The 13716-nt window shown below is 44.3% G+C and overlaps 1 protein-coding gene across 1 annotated transcript in view; it reads left to right on the top strand.

The window, feature by feature from the left end:
• EFHC2 (EF-hand domain containing 2) overlaps positions 1–13716 on the top strand; it is a 196502-nt gene that overhangs the window by 93775 nt on the left and 89011 nt on the right. Inside the window, exons 5-7 of the mRNA XM_029930958.1 lie at positions 3434–3685; positions 6900–7013; positions 7388–7526. Coding sequence (XP_029786818.1) covers positions 3434–3685; positions 6900–7013; positions 7388–7526 — 505 coding nt within the window. The remainder of the gene's footprint in view (positions 1–3433; positions 3686–6899; positions 7014–7387; positions 7527–13716) is intronic.

Below are 13716 nucleotides of genomic sequence, written 5' to 3'. Positions count from 1 at the left end.
CAGTTCTGGGTTCTCTATTCTATTCCATTGGTCTATGTGTCTGTTTTTGTGCCAATACCATACTGTCTTGATGATGACAGCTTTGTAGTAGAGGCTAACGTCTGGGATTGTGATGCCTCCCGTTTTAGTTTTCTTCTTCAATATGACTTTGGCTATTCAGGGTCTTTTGTGGTTCCATATGAATTTGAGGATAGTTTGTCCTAGCTTTGAGAAGAATGCTGGTGCAACTTTGATGGGGATTGCATTGAATGTGTAGATTGCTTTGGGTAGTAATGACATTTTCACAATGTTTATTCTCCCGATCCATGAGCAGGGAATGTTTTTCCATTTCTTTGTGTCTTCTTCAATTTCCTTCATAAGTCTTCTATAGTTTTCAGCATACAGGTCTTTTACATCTTTGGTTAGGTTTATTCCTAGGTATTTTATGGTTTTTCGTGCAATTGTGAGTGGGATCTGTTTTTTGATTTCTCTTTCTGTTGCTTCATGTTTGGTGTATAAGAATGCAACCGATTTCTGTACATTGACTTAGTACCCTGCACCTTTACTGAATTCTTTGATCAGTTCTAGAAGGCTTCTGGTGGAGTCGATCAGGTTTTCCATGTAGAGTAATCATGTCATCTGCGAAAAGTGAAACTTTGCTTCTTTGCCAATTCTGATGCCCTTGATTTCCTTTTGGTGTCTGATTGCTGATGCTAGGACTTCTAGCACTGTGTTAAACAACAGTGGTGAGAGTGGACATCTCTGTCATGTCCCTTTCTAAATTTTTAAAAATGTTTTCTTTTATTTATTTTTGAGGGAGAGACAGCATGAGCAGGAGAAGATCAGACACACACACACACACACACACACACACACAGAATCCGAAGCAGGCTCCAGGCTCTGAGCTACAGCACAGAGCCTAACACAGGGCTCGAACCCATGAACTGTGAGATCATGACCTGAGCCGAAGCCAGACGCTTAACCGACTGAGTTACCCAGGTGCCCCTATTGTTGTCTTTCTAAAGTTGTCTTTATTTTTTCTTTTCCCAAATGATCTCTTAGCCCATATTTTATTTTATTATTTTTTTTACAGAGGAATCTTAACACCAAAAAGGGCATGTGTCAGGTGGAAGTTCATATACCTGGGCTTCAGCTCATATCTTGGGCTTCTTACCCAGAATTTGATTACTGTCTGTTTAACTGAAGTAGGATTAGACAAAGTAAAATACACAGAAACGAAGTATACCATTGGATGAGTCTTAACCAATGCGCACACCCATGTAATCTATACCCAGATCATGGCACACAACATGTCCATCCCACAGCCAGTTCCCTCATGACGTTTTCCAGTCACTCACTCTTCCCCCGCCAGGAACAGATAACCACAGTTCTCATTTCCATCCCTATGGATTAGTTTAGTCTCATTTGTATTGTTTCTCAAACTTGGTCATTCTTTTCCCGGCCGAAAGATAGCATGAAATTTAGAAAAAAATTCTCCCTTGATTCTGCTCAGGTCTCTTGTTAAAAGCTGCGTGTAGGTTCTTTCATCCGTTCCCGCCCCCTAGCCCTGGCAGAATTATCCTCTAATGTTACTTGTAGACATGCAGCCCTCCTGAGACCTGTATTTTGTCGATCCTGGAATATTTAAGGTGAAATCCCTGTGGCATTATACCTGTGTCCATTGGTTATACAGGCAGATTTAGAGTTTGGGGCTATTTTTATTTCTTCCAAATGGCCTGGATGCAAGAGCCCAGATAAATACAAAGTCTTTACAACAAGAAGAGAGAACCGAAAAGGACCTAAAAGTTCCCATCCCTTGCGTATGGCCTTGCTCATTCACAAACAGTTGGTATTCTGTGTGAGTGCTTGTGAATGATGATGCATTGGATTAAATACAGAGAGCACTGAGCCCCTCCATAGGTTTATGAAGGAAAAAAGAAAATCTGTGCCAGGAATCAAGAATAAATACCAGGCACCGCCAAGAAGGGTTTTAAAGAATTTCCTTTTCAGATCAGGAAAGTGATTTTAGCAGTTAGTCCCTCAGGGAGAAAGCTCTTCCATAAATATAGAAATCCGCGGAAAATTAGGAGTTTCGTAAGAGGCTTTTATATTGACTTTAATGCATTCACTTCTCCAGCGTTTACTGCCTTCAGATATCAAGTTAAAACTAAGCAATTTCACTTAAGCTGGGAAGAGCCCCGATGGTATATAATCAATAATGTGTTTCTTAAAGGCCCTAAAATGCCACAGAAACCATTTTTCAATTGATGAAAGTAGAGGTTTCCATAATGTCTGGTAAAGAGCCAGGGCAAAGAAGAAGGCTCAGATGTATATAAATCTTAGGCATACACATCAACATGTTTTGAAAAATGTATGTGACTTAGTGACACAAAAAAGATGCAGAATATTTCCATCACCCCAGAAAGTTCCCTTCTCCCCTTTTCTGGTCAGTCCCCTACCCAGAGGCAATTACTATCTTAATTTCTGTCACCAGACATTCGTTTTGTGTGTTCTTGAGAATTTTATGTCTTTGTGGGGCTCCTAAGGGGCTCCGTTGGTTTGGCATCCCAACTCTTGATTTTGGCTCAGGTCATGATCTTGTGGTTTGTGAGTTCGAGCCTCATGTTGGGCTCTGCACTGACAGTGCTTGGGATTCTCTGGCTCCCTCTCTCTCTCTCTGCTTCTCCTCCCTTACTCACTCTCAAAAATAAACATTGAACAAATAAGAATTTTAACTCTTTGAGAAAAACCAGTTTTTTTAATGTTTTTTTTTATCTTATTTTTGAGAGATAGAGAATGACAGCACGAGCAGGGGAGGGTCAGAGAGAGAAGGAGACACAGAATCCAAAACACGCTTAAGGCTCTGAGCTAGCTGTCAGCACAGAGCCTGATGCGGGGCTCAAACCCATGAACCGTGAGATCATGACCTGAGCCAAAGCCTGACGCTTAACCAACTGAGCCACCCAGGCGCTCTGAGAAAAACCAGTTTTCAAAAGCAGTATAAAAGTATAATTTAGTGTATTAAAATATTGTTTAATATGAAAAGCTTTCTATTACTTGATTGTATTTTTTAAATGTTTATTTATATTTTAGAGAGAGAGTATGAGCAGGGTGAGGGGCAGCGAGAAAGGGAGACACAGAATCCGAAGCAGGTTCCAGGTTCTGAGCTGTCAGCACAGAGCCTGATGTGGGGCTCACACTCATGGACCACTGGATCATGACCTGAACTGAAGGTGGATGCTTAACCGACTGAGCCACCCAGGTGCCCCTGATTGTCTACCCTTTTAAGGCAAAAACTAGCTGTAGATATATATACACGTATGTCATTAGTCCATAGATATAGTAAAAAGTATCCAGAATAGTCTATGGGAAAGACCTCTCTATGTACTTTGCTTATATCCCAAGAGTCATTACGCACAACCACCGTTACTGACCTTTTTTCCCCACCTTTCAGAGGATAGACCGCAGGGAGCCGTTACGTCCCCATCAGCCTGTTGATACGCTGAAACAGTTTCTGCAGTATAATGGGAAGGTTTTACGTTTTTTCTGCCTGTGGGATGACTCCACCTCGCAGTTCGGGGAACGTAGAGAGCTCATTCTGCATTACTTTCTGTGTGATGATACCATTGAAGTCAAAGAAGTGGTGCCATACAACTCAGGCCGGGATACCGTATCGCTGTTACTCCGGAGGAGCAAGCTCCCCAAGGTGAGCAGCAGACACGGAGCCACCTTCTGAGCTTGCCTGTGGGGCCGAAAGACTCGCGGCATTCACCGTCCGGGATGTGGGTTATGACTGTGTAATGACCGCGTACCGGTTACCCAGTAGCAGTACAGGTGTTCGGAACACTTTCATTCGGTGCTGCTAATGTACATCTGTGAGGGGCCCCTGGGTGGCTCAGTTAGTTAAGCGTCTGATTCTGGGTTTCGGCTTGGGTTGTGATCTCACGGTTCATGCATTCGAGCCCTGCATCAGGCTCTGTGCTGACGGTAGAGCCTGCTCGGGATTCTTTGCTTTTCTCTCTCTCTCTCTCTTCTCTCTCTCTCTCTTCTCTCTCTTTCTCTCTCTCTCTCTCTCTCACACACACACACACACACACACACACACTAAATAAATAAAAACTTAAAAAATACATCTGTGAAAGTAATATAGAGCATATAACAAAGTTGGGAATTCAGGCAAGTAAAGGAAAAGTCAAATGCGAGAGGAAGTACATATTCAAGCATTGAGTTCGTAATCAGTTTTCGGAAAGTAAATGACTCTCTAGTTGAAAGAATGGCTCATGCCCTTGGATGGGGCATTGGCCTCTGGCCTCTGTAGCCTACTGAGGGGGTTGCATAGTTTTGGTCTAAGCTGTGGGTGTGCAAATACCCACACACACGTGCACCCCCTGCCCCCCTCCAAGCATATGCCTAGGAATGACTCTTAAAGAAAGTAGCCACCAGTCACCAACTAGCCAACGGCTAGCATCAACGTTTTGCATTTTATTTACTATTAAAAGAGAGTTGTCAGACTGATTTCTACACGTTTATGGCCATTTGAGATCTAATGTAAGTTGGGGGCAGCAACAACAGAGAGACCGAGGACCTGGTTTAGAATTTTGGGTGTGCTCCTTAAAAGCTGTGTGACCTTTGGCAAGTCACTTAACCTCTCTGAATATATTTTTCTATCTCTAAAATGCTGTTTACAAGGCCTCTCTCCGAAAGTAACCGTAAAAGCTGAATGGGATGGGGGCGCCTGGGAGGCTCAGTCAGTTAAGCCTTTGACTTCAGCTCAGGCCATGATCTCACAGCTCAGAAGTTTGAGCCCCACATCGGGCTCTGTGCTGACAGCTCAGAGCCTGGGGCCCGCTTGGATTCTGTGTCTCCCTCTCTCTCTGACCCTCCCCAGCTCATGCTCTGTCTCTGTCTCTGTCTCTCTGAAAAATAAATAAGCATTAAAAAAAAAAAAAGCTGAATTGGATGATATAGTAAAAAAAAAAACACTAAGGACCTATAAACACGAGAATACATAAAACATAAAAAAACCCATAAAGGCTTTTTCACAGCTCTGGGTTATGTTTTATTTGTTATTTGGATAAAATATTTTTTTAACTTAATTCTTACTGCTACTGAGGATTTTACTATACCACTCATTTTCCTACAGACAACTGATGGTTGGGTGCCTGGCTGGCTCAATAGGTGGAGTGTGCGACTCTTGATCTCAAGGTCATGAGTTCAAGCCCCCACTTTGGGCATGGAGCCTATTTAATTAAAAAAAGAATTCAAACTCCCCATGGGTGTCTAGGCTTCAAGGATTCTCTGAGCCCACCACCAGAAACCCTACTGTGTTCTTGGGCTGGGGGGAGGGGCAAGATTTGTCCTGGGCAGGGCTCTGGGATCTGCACAGCAGGTGGCCAGGGAAGCCTGTTTTCAAAATGACTTTGACCAGTAGACTAATTATAAAAAATAGTAATGACATTTGCAGTGTATCTTCACATTCCTTACTTCCTTTATTCATTCATCCAGCCAATATTTATTATAAGTAAACATTAAAAATATTTTTAAAAATTAAAATTAGGAGCTCCCAGGTAGCTCAGTTGTTTAAGCATCTGACTTCGGCTCAGGTCATGATCTCACAGTTCAGGAGTTCGAGCCCTGCATCGGACTCTGTGCTGACAGCTCAGAGCCTGGAGCCTGCTTTGGATCCTGTATCTTCCTGTCTCTCTGCCCTTTCCTTCTCGTGCTCACTTTTCTTTCTCTCTCTCTCTCTCAAAAATAAAAATAAACATTAAACCCCAAAAACACAAATTGGAGTTCCCAGAAGGTAAATACGTGGCTCCAAGTCCTATAGCTAGTAAGTGGCAAAGAGAAACATTGCTCCAAGTGTACTGCTTTTCCATGTCACGTGGCTCACTCACACCCATGCATCATACAGTCACACATTTGAATTTGTGTTTTCTGTCACACCTGTCCGGGATGATTCAGATCTCTCCTCTGTGTGTGAGAAACTGATCACTTTGAATTTGGTTAAGTAAGCAAAGACCTTGCCTGCGGCCCACGTCGGGTGCGTGGCCCGGAGCAGGACAGTGAAGAAGGCAGGGCATGGTTTCTTCCTCAGGGCATTTCATAGTTTAGGGAAGCGGAAAGAAGGCTGCTGAGGCATTCAGAGAACCACAAGGGGTGGTCTAGCCCTGTGGTCAGTGCTCTGGAGGTGTGGACTGGGGACTAGGAGGAAGGGAAGGGCCAGGGGCAAGATGGACCTTTAGCGCAGCCTTGAAGGATGGGCGTGGAAGTGTAGGGTGGAGAAGAACCATATTTGGGGGCGGGGGGACTCAATTTCCCTCTACCCTTCCAGGCTGAGACCATTCCCCCCCCCATCAGTAATAAAAGGCAGTTTCACAGGAGCAAACCCAACACACGTTTAATAACATGTATGCCTCCTCTAGTCATGAGAGAGACTCAGGAAAACAGAGTAACATGCTGAAAGGGCCCAAGCCATCTCCTTAAATATCGTCCCCAGCCAAATGGGGAACAAGTTGCCTGGTGGGAGGGAAGGAAGCCAGTTCTAGGGGGTCACCAAGGATCGCCCGGGGAGACAAGAGTGAGGTTGTTAGGCAAGATTTAAGTTGTTGCCTTCCCGGTGGGTCAGATGTTTTAGAGATTTTCAGCCTGCCTCCTCTTCCCGGTACACAGAGGGAGACAGTCTTCCAAACAGAGATTTCCTGTATAGCTGTAAATGCTCTTACTAAAGGGGAACTTGTTCTCCGCTTCTCCTGGGTCTGCTGCTTTCTTCAGAATACCCAGCTCAAGAGGCATATTTGGGGTGGTGTGTTTTGCCCCCCTTCCCATACACTACATACTTCCCGCTTGAGCCCCTTGCCGCAACCATCTTCGTGTTCAGTGGGCCAGCCACCACACCTTGTTTGGATTTTCTCTTCCAGTATGGCCCGCCTGGAGTCCATCAGCCAGGTCAGATAACAAATCGAGTGGCTCTTAACATTTATAGTGGCCCGGAAGAGAAACGCACGAACGACATCGTTTTGGATAGATGCCAGGTGAGGAATCTCCCGTTTCATTAATATTTCCAAAGTGACTTTCCTGCAACCTGAAATACAGGGCGAGGCACGGATTGTCTTGTGAGATTGATTGTGAATGCAATTAACGAATATATAAATGTATGCATTGCACCTCTGTTAATACTACACAGGCTTAAGCACGTGTATAAATATATGCATTGCTTTGCTATTTGCAAGCACTCCATTACTAGAAGACCTTCCAGATGTTAACGTTGACTGGTTGTCTTGATTATAAGTGATGTAATTGAGGGTTTTTTTTTCTTTTTTACAATTTTTTGTTTTCTTTTGGGAAAGGATGCCTAGGTCTCCAGAGGGTCAATGGTGCCAACGCCTTGTTCCTTTGTTTTTATTAGCTAGGAAAAGTAGACCAGGAGTTTTATAAAGATAGTGACCTGTTCATAGGAGCCACCATCAACGTGTGGGGAAGGAAAGTGCTTCTTTGCGACTGTGATGAATTCACGAAGACTTATTACAAGACTAAATATGGAATTGGTAAGTGATATGTATGTCAGTTAGAAAATAATATTTAGGGAGGCGCCTGGGTGGCTCAGTCGGTTAAGCCTCCGGCTTCGGCTCAGGTCAGATCTCACGTTCGTGGGTTCAAGCCCCGCGTCAGGCTCTGTGCTGACAGCTCAGAGCCTGGAGCCTGCTTCCACTTCTGTGTCTCCTTCTCTCTCTGCCCCTCCCTCTCTCATGCTCTGTCTGTCTCTCTATCAAAAATAAATAAAACATTAAAAAAAAGAAAATAATATTTAGGGGTGCCTGGTGGTTCAGTCATTTGAGCATCCATCTCTTGATTTGGGCCCAGAGGATGATCTCAGGGTCGGGGATTGGAGCCCTGCATTGGGCTCTGCACTGAGCATGGAGCCTACTTAAGATTCTCCCCCTGCCCCGTTCCCTGACTTGTGCTGTCTCTTCTCTCTGTAAAATAAAATTAAAAAAAAAATAAGAAAAGAAAATAACAATTAAACATTTAGAATCTTTGTTCCGTAGTTAGGATTTTACTTTTGAGTGGCAAATGCTAAGCTCCTAATAGCTACCATTTATTGAGCACTCGCTGGTTAGGCGAATCCTAACAACGATTCTAGGCTCATTGTCCCCATTTTAGAGGCGAAGAAAGAAGCTGTGGCTTAAATGGGGCTAACTTGTCAAAGGCTCTGCAGTGAGTGGAAGGTGCGAGCTGAGGTTTGAACTTGTCTACCCGATGCCAGGGGCATCCATTTGCCTTTACAGCCAGCCCTTACTGCCTCTGCGATTTGGGCTCAATATTCCCTGGCCGAGCAACTGAATTGGAAATCTGAATGCTTTTCTTCTCACTGAATCATCACTTACTCCAGTGGATGTGCTGCTTATCTGAGTCCTCTGGGGAATTCTCTTGTGCCACTTTGCTCTGCCTTTCCTGGTGAAGCTCAGCCATGTTTCCAGTTTGTCTCTCTCCTTAGATACCTGTTCTCCTCAGATTCATTCAGTTCAGAATACAAAGAAGTGGTTTATTAAGAACTTCCTGGCGGTAGAGGGTGCCTGGGTCGCTCAGTCAGTTAAACGTCTGACTCTTGATTTCAGCTCGGGTCACGATCTCACGGCTCGGGAATTTGAGCCCCGCATCAGGCTCTGTGCTGACAGTGCAGAACCTGCTTGGGATTCACTCTCCCTCCCTCTCTCAAAATAAGTAAACAAGCTTTTAAAACAACAACAAAAAAAGAACCTACTAGGTACATGTTATTGTAGTAGGATTTAGGAGCTATGGAGTTAAAGAGTTTCTTAGGCGGGAAGGAGAGCAGAAATCTACAGCCCATTACATGGTGTTATGAGAATCACAGGAGCAGGCGGGGGTGGGGGGGGGAGCTGACATGAAACCTACAAAACAAACCGTGAAACCTGCCAGCTAGCCCTGCCCCGCTTCCTGGGTCCTGCTCCAGGCACCTGCCCCCAGGTGGAAGTGGTGATGGGGAGGAGGGTTGCCGACCACCTAGGCTGGGGTTTGGAGCTGGGGGTGGGGAGAGTGCTTCCTCCGTCCTCCTCTCTCAACCTTGGAGCTTTCCTATGAGCACGCCTCCCCCAGGGGTGAGATAGAAGCCAGAAGCAGCCGCAGCCCTCCCAAAAGACAAGGCGCTTTATTTCTAGTATGAGCACCTCGCGTGTCTTGGTGTCCCATTGTGTCCTTTCCTGGCCTCCTGGGACTCTCCCTACCGTGGGAGAAGGCACACAGCATACACAAAGGGTTGAGATAAAAAAGACTTGGGATTTCACTCTTCAGTTCCTTTAGGGAATCTGTTCTGTCGTGTCTGCTTGCCAGATTAGCCTTAGGGGACCACATTGGTGATCTCTTCTGTTGTTGTCTAAAAGTCATCTCTCGTGGACATAGTTGGACAAATTCGTTTTGGGGACTGTGAACATGAGGTGGCCAGGAATGTGCATGTGGTGGCCATTGGAGAGAAGTTGCTAGTGGCCCGTAGATCTCTGGGAAAGAGAATTGGGTTTTTAATAAAGATCGATGCCTGTTTAGAAGCAGTAAGTCTTCAGTGTAGACTTAAAAAAATACAAACCCATATATAGGAAAGATGAATTAACTGAAGATGTTGACTTGTGTCCTAGTGAAAGAGGGTCTTCATGTGAAGGATGTGGCAAAGGGTTCAAAACCTCATCTGATCCCTTCACAAAGCCCAACGTTTGGTTAACATTTGTCAGCTTGATTTTGAGAATACAAAGGTTGCGTTTGGGAAAATGAACGTATACTGGTGAGACACGGTGTGCTAGTCTCCTAATAGGTTTGCAGGGAACTTGCAGAAACAGAGTGACTTCACCAGTGTCCTCTAAATCTAGCCATCCTTGGCAAATAGATCAGTTTTCGATGTCCCATGGTCTATTTCTGTTGAGCCCTAATGCTTAATTTTTTTCTGCTCACTTCTCCGGTTTACTCTGCAGAATGATGCATTATGTTAAAAAAAGAAATAAAAAGAGTCTGTGCCTTTAAAGCTAATATAACACGAGCATCGTGTATTTAAACAGGAAATTATGCAAATGCAAAATTATGATGCATTTTATAGTCACGCTGACTTTTTATATTTCTCATAACATATGTTAAAATATCCCATTTAACAGACACTATTATTACACAACATTTCTTGAGTAACAACAGTATACTTAATGTAAGTAATGACTAGAAATTATATCCATGATGCCAGCAAGCGTGAATCCGCATTCTCTGATAATCATTACCTTGCCATTTCTGACTTTTTGGTAAGGTTAAATTAGTATACTTGATGTGACGCAGATACAGTTTTTTTTTAATGTTTTTTTTTTAAACCTTTTAATTTATTTTTGAGACTGAGGGAGACGGCGTGAGCAGGGGAGGGTCAGAGAGAGAGGGAGACACAGAATCCAAAGACAGTCTCCAGGCTCTGAGCTGTCAGCACAGAGCCTGACGCAGGGCTTGAGCCCACAAACTGTGAGATCATGATCTGAGCCAAAGCTGGACACTCAACCGACTGAGCCACCCAGGCGCCCCAGATACAGTTAGTTCTGACATCTCTTGTTTATAATTAATGGGCTTCTATAAATTCAGAACACCAGATTTTACACATTATATTCTGGTATCTTTGAAGCTCAAAGCTGAACAGAGTCCTGTCAGTAAGTGTGGTCGCGCTTCCTTCCTCTTCAGTAATTGTGGTCAGTGAAATCCTGGCATCTCCCCTCGGCAGCACCACGGGAAGGTGCAGACAGGCGCTTAGCACACCCCTGGGACCTCCTAAGAAGGACCAGGGAGAGATTGGTAAATGCCACCTCGGTGCTTTACTACCTTCTCCTAACTAATGACACCCCAGCAGATATGGGGGGGGATGATAGACAAAGAGAAGAACTTGGTCCCAGTCCCAAGGAAGGTGCAAGGGTAAGCTTTCTATTTATGTAGAAGCACAGGGCTGGATAGAATTCCAAGAGACATGGGTACCTGTGTGTAAAACCCAGTTTGACTCCTAAAAAAAGACGAGGTTCTTTTGTGCATTTAAGGATTCTAAGTTGAAAGCTCTTCCATAGACTCCTTGCACAGAACATTCCAGTGTGACTCTCCCACTAGGCAGCTTGGCCATCCCCCTGGCCCCGGCTCGCCTGCTGGGCTCTAGCATGTCACTGCCTCATTATGCCGTGTGGATGAACGCGGACTGGCAGATGGAGGCCTGTTGGACTTTCCTGTAGCATAAAGGTTAGAAAAGGCCCCAAGGGGCTTCAGCAAGAGGAACGGGGACTTGAATGTAACCTGTTCTCACCTACAGTTCCTGCCTTGGGTTGTTACTGCTTTGCTGTAGGAGGGTTTGCTTATCATCCAACCTTCGTGGCTGGTACCGCTCAAACTAGTCAAAAGCCCAGCTGTTTGCAGTGGTCTTAAGTGCAGCTTAGGCTGTCCTGACATTAAGAAGGAGAGTAGCATTTTTGAAGGCCTCTTTCATTTTGTTGATTTATATTTCTGGCCTCTTGAACTCTGAACTCTAGGCGCTGGAAAGCAGTGGGACATCCAAGATGAGAATTTAACGGTCACCTGAGCAAATTAGCGGCGTCAGAGGTAGACTTTGCATCTGGTGGCACCCCATGACCTTAATGGATCGAACAATTTTGCCTCTTTTTTCCTCCGCCACGAAGTACAGAGGGTTGAGGAATGGATGAGCCCTAAGGATTTTCCAGCGAGAGCTAAAATTATATGATTCACTAATTATTTGACCTCCAAACGAACATCCCACCAAAACCAATTGGCCTAGGAATTGGGTACAAGCTGAGGGGGATTTACTCTGATGTTAATGAAGTTAGGGAACTTCTGAGCTTTAGGATTCTTCTGTTGTCTAAGCCCCAGTCCAAAGCTCTGAAGCTAATTTTGTCTTCAGAATTTGGCAGTCTTTGTACTGAAGCGCTTCTCCCAAATTATGTAAGCTTCAGACCTCCCCAAATCTGCATCCGTATCTGGGTTACTAGAACATACAGGATGAACTTTGAGGGGTGCCTGGGTGGCTCAGTCAGTTAAGCAGCTGACTCTTGATTTCGGCTCAGGTCACGGTCTGATGGTTGGTTCGTGAGATCAAGCCCCATGTCAGGCATTGTGCTGATGGTGCAGATCTGCTTGGGATTCTCTTTCTCTCTATCTCTCTCTTCCCCCCCCCATCATGCTCTCTCTCCCTCAAAATAAACATAAAAAAAAAAGATGAACTTTGAGGTGATTAAAGGCTTTTTCCAGTATTGTTTCCAACCAAGATGGCAAATAGTAAAACACTGTGAAGGATCATTAAGATTCCTTTTAAAAACATCATGGTTCTGGGTCACCTGGGTGGCCCAGTCTGTTGAGCATTCGACTTTGGCTCAGGTCATGATCTGTCGTTTGTGGGTTCAAGCCCTGTGCCTGGCTCTGTGCTGACAGCTCAAAGCCTGGAGCCTGCTTCGGATTCTGTGTCTCCCTCTCTTTTTGCCCCTCCCCTGTTCGTGTTCTGCTTCTCTCTGTCTCTCAAAAATAAATAGACATTAAAATATTAAAAAAAAATAAAACATCATCTTTCTGTAATTTTGTTGGAATCTAGTTATTCATGGATAGGCATTCAGTATATATGCTTTTACAAGTCGCTCACAATTAGAGGAACAGACCATTGGAAAGACTGATGTGTCTTAAGAGTTCAAAAGAGTGCCATTTAAGAAGGTACTTGGGAAGATGCTGTGTACAAAAGTATACTTTTTCATTTATTCAACAAACATTTTTTTGATACCTGAGGCGTGCAGGATGCTCAGATGATGGAAAACCAAAGACATGAAACATACTCAGGTGCAAGTCCAAAGCCTGGTGAGTGTACACAATTACCCAGAGAAATGAGATCTCGAGTCAGAGTATCCCAAAAGATGTATGTGGTACAAAAGTCAGGCGTAACCGAGTGGAACACTTCTTGGCTTCTGTACACTAGATGGCGCTCTGGGTGCAGAGGAAAGCTCTAAATTGGTTCTTTGTTACTTAAATCTGTTGTAAAAATTATGTAGTTGAGAGCAAACAACACTGTTATAAAACCTGTCATTCTGGCGGCAGGGGGCTGGGGGGTTGGCATGGAAGGCATTCTTAATTATTTTGTGGTTCTGTATATGTCCTCTTTTGGTGACACTGTTCAGATCAGTAGGCAGGGTTGTATGTATGCATGTGTCCCCTGTTAGAAGAAACTGATCAGACCCTGATTTTCTAACAATCACATGGAGCTTTCCCTGCCGTCCTGTGGTCCTTTCTCTGAAACGAAGGTGCCTGCCAGTGGTGTGTTTGATTTACCGGTTAACAATGATATGGGTCGACTGCAGCTCTGCCTAATTCCAAGATTTGAACTTTCCTCTTTATTGCCGAGATTTTAATTGTCACGAAAATAGCAATAGGAAAGGATCATAAGCCATTTCTGTATGGGCTGGCTGGCTGGTCCCTTTCACCGAGCCAGAGAGAAATCTTTGATGGCATTCTCTTTGCCAGTGTGTCTTCTGGGAACGGTTTCTTGTTAGTGCAGAACAATACTCTTTGGGGGTGTTATGCTTGAGAGGATTTCACACAAAGGCTAAGGAAATAAGGAAGTCTAAGGAAACGTGAAAGTTGAAAATGTTTTCTAATAGGAGTTAGAAATAGCCTCAGACCCTTAGGCTTTTGATCGATCAGTAAAAAAACAAAACCCTCAATGTTAAG

The sequence above is a fragment of the Suricata suricatta genome, chromosome X (assembly GCF_006229205.1).
Source record: "Suricata suricatta isolate VVHF042 chromosome X, meerkat_22Aug2017_6uvM2_HiC, whole genome shotgun sequence".
Lineage (NCBI taxonomy): Eukaryota > Metazoa > Chordata > Mammalia > Carnivora > Herpestidae > Suricata > Suricata suricatta.
The sequence above is the reverse complement of the archived record's forward strand: the minus strand, read 5'-3'. Positions and strand labels throughout refer to the sequence as shown.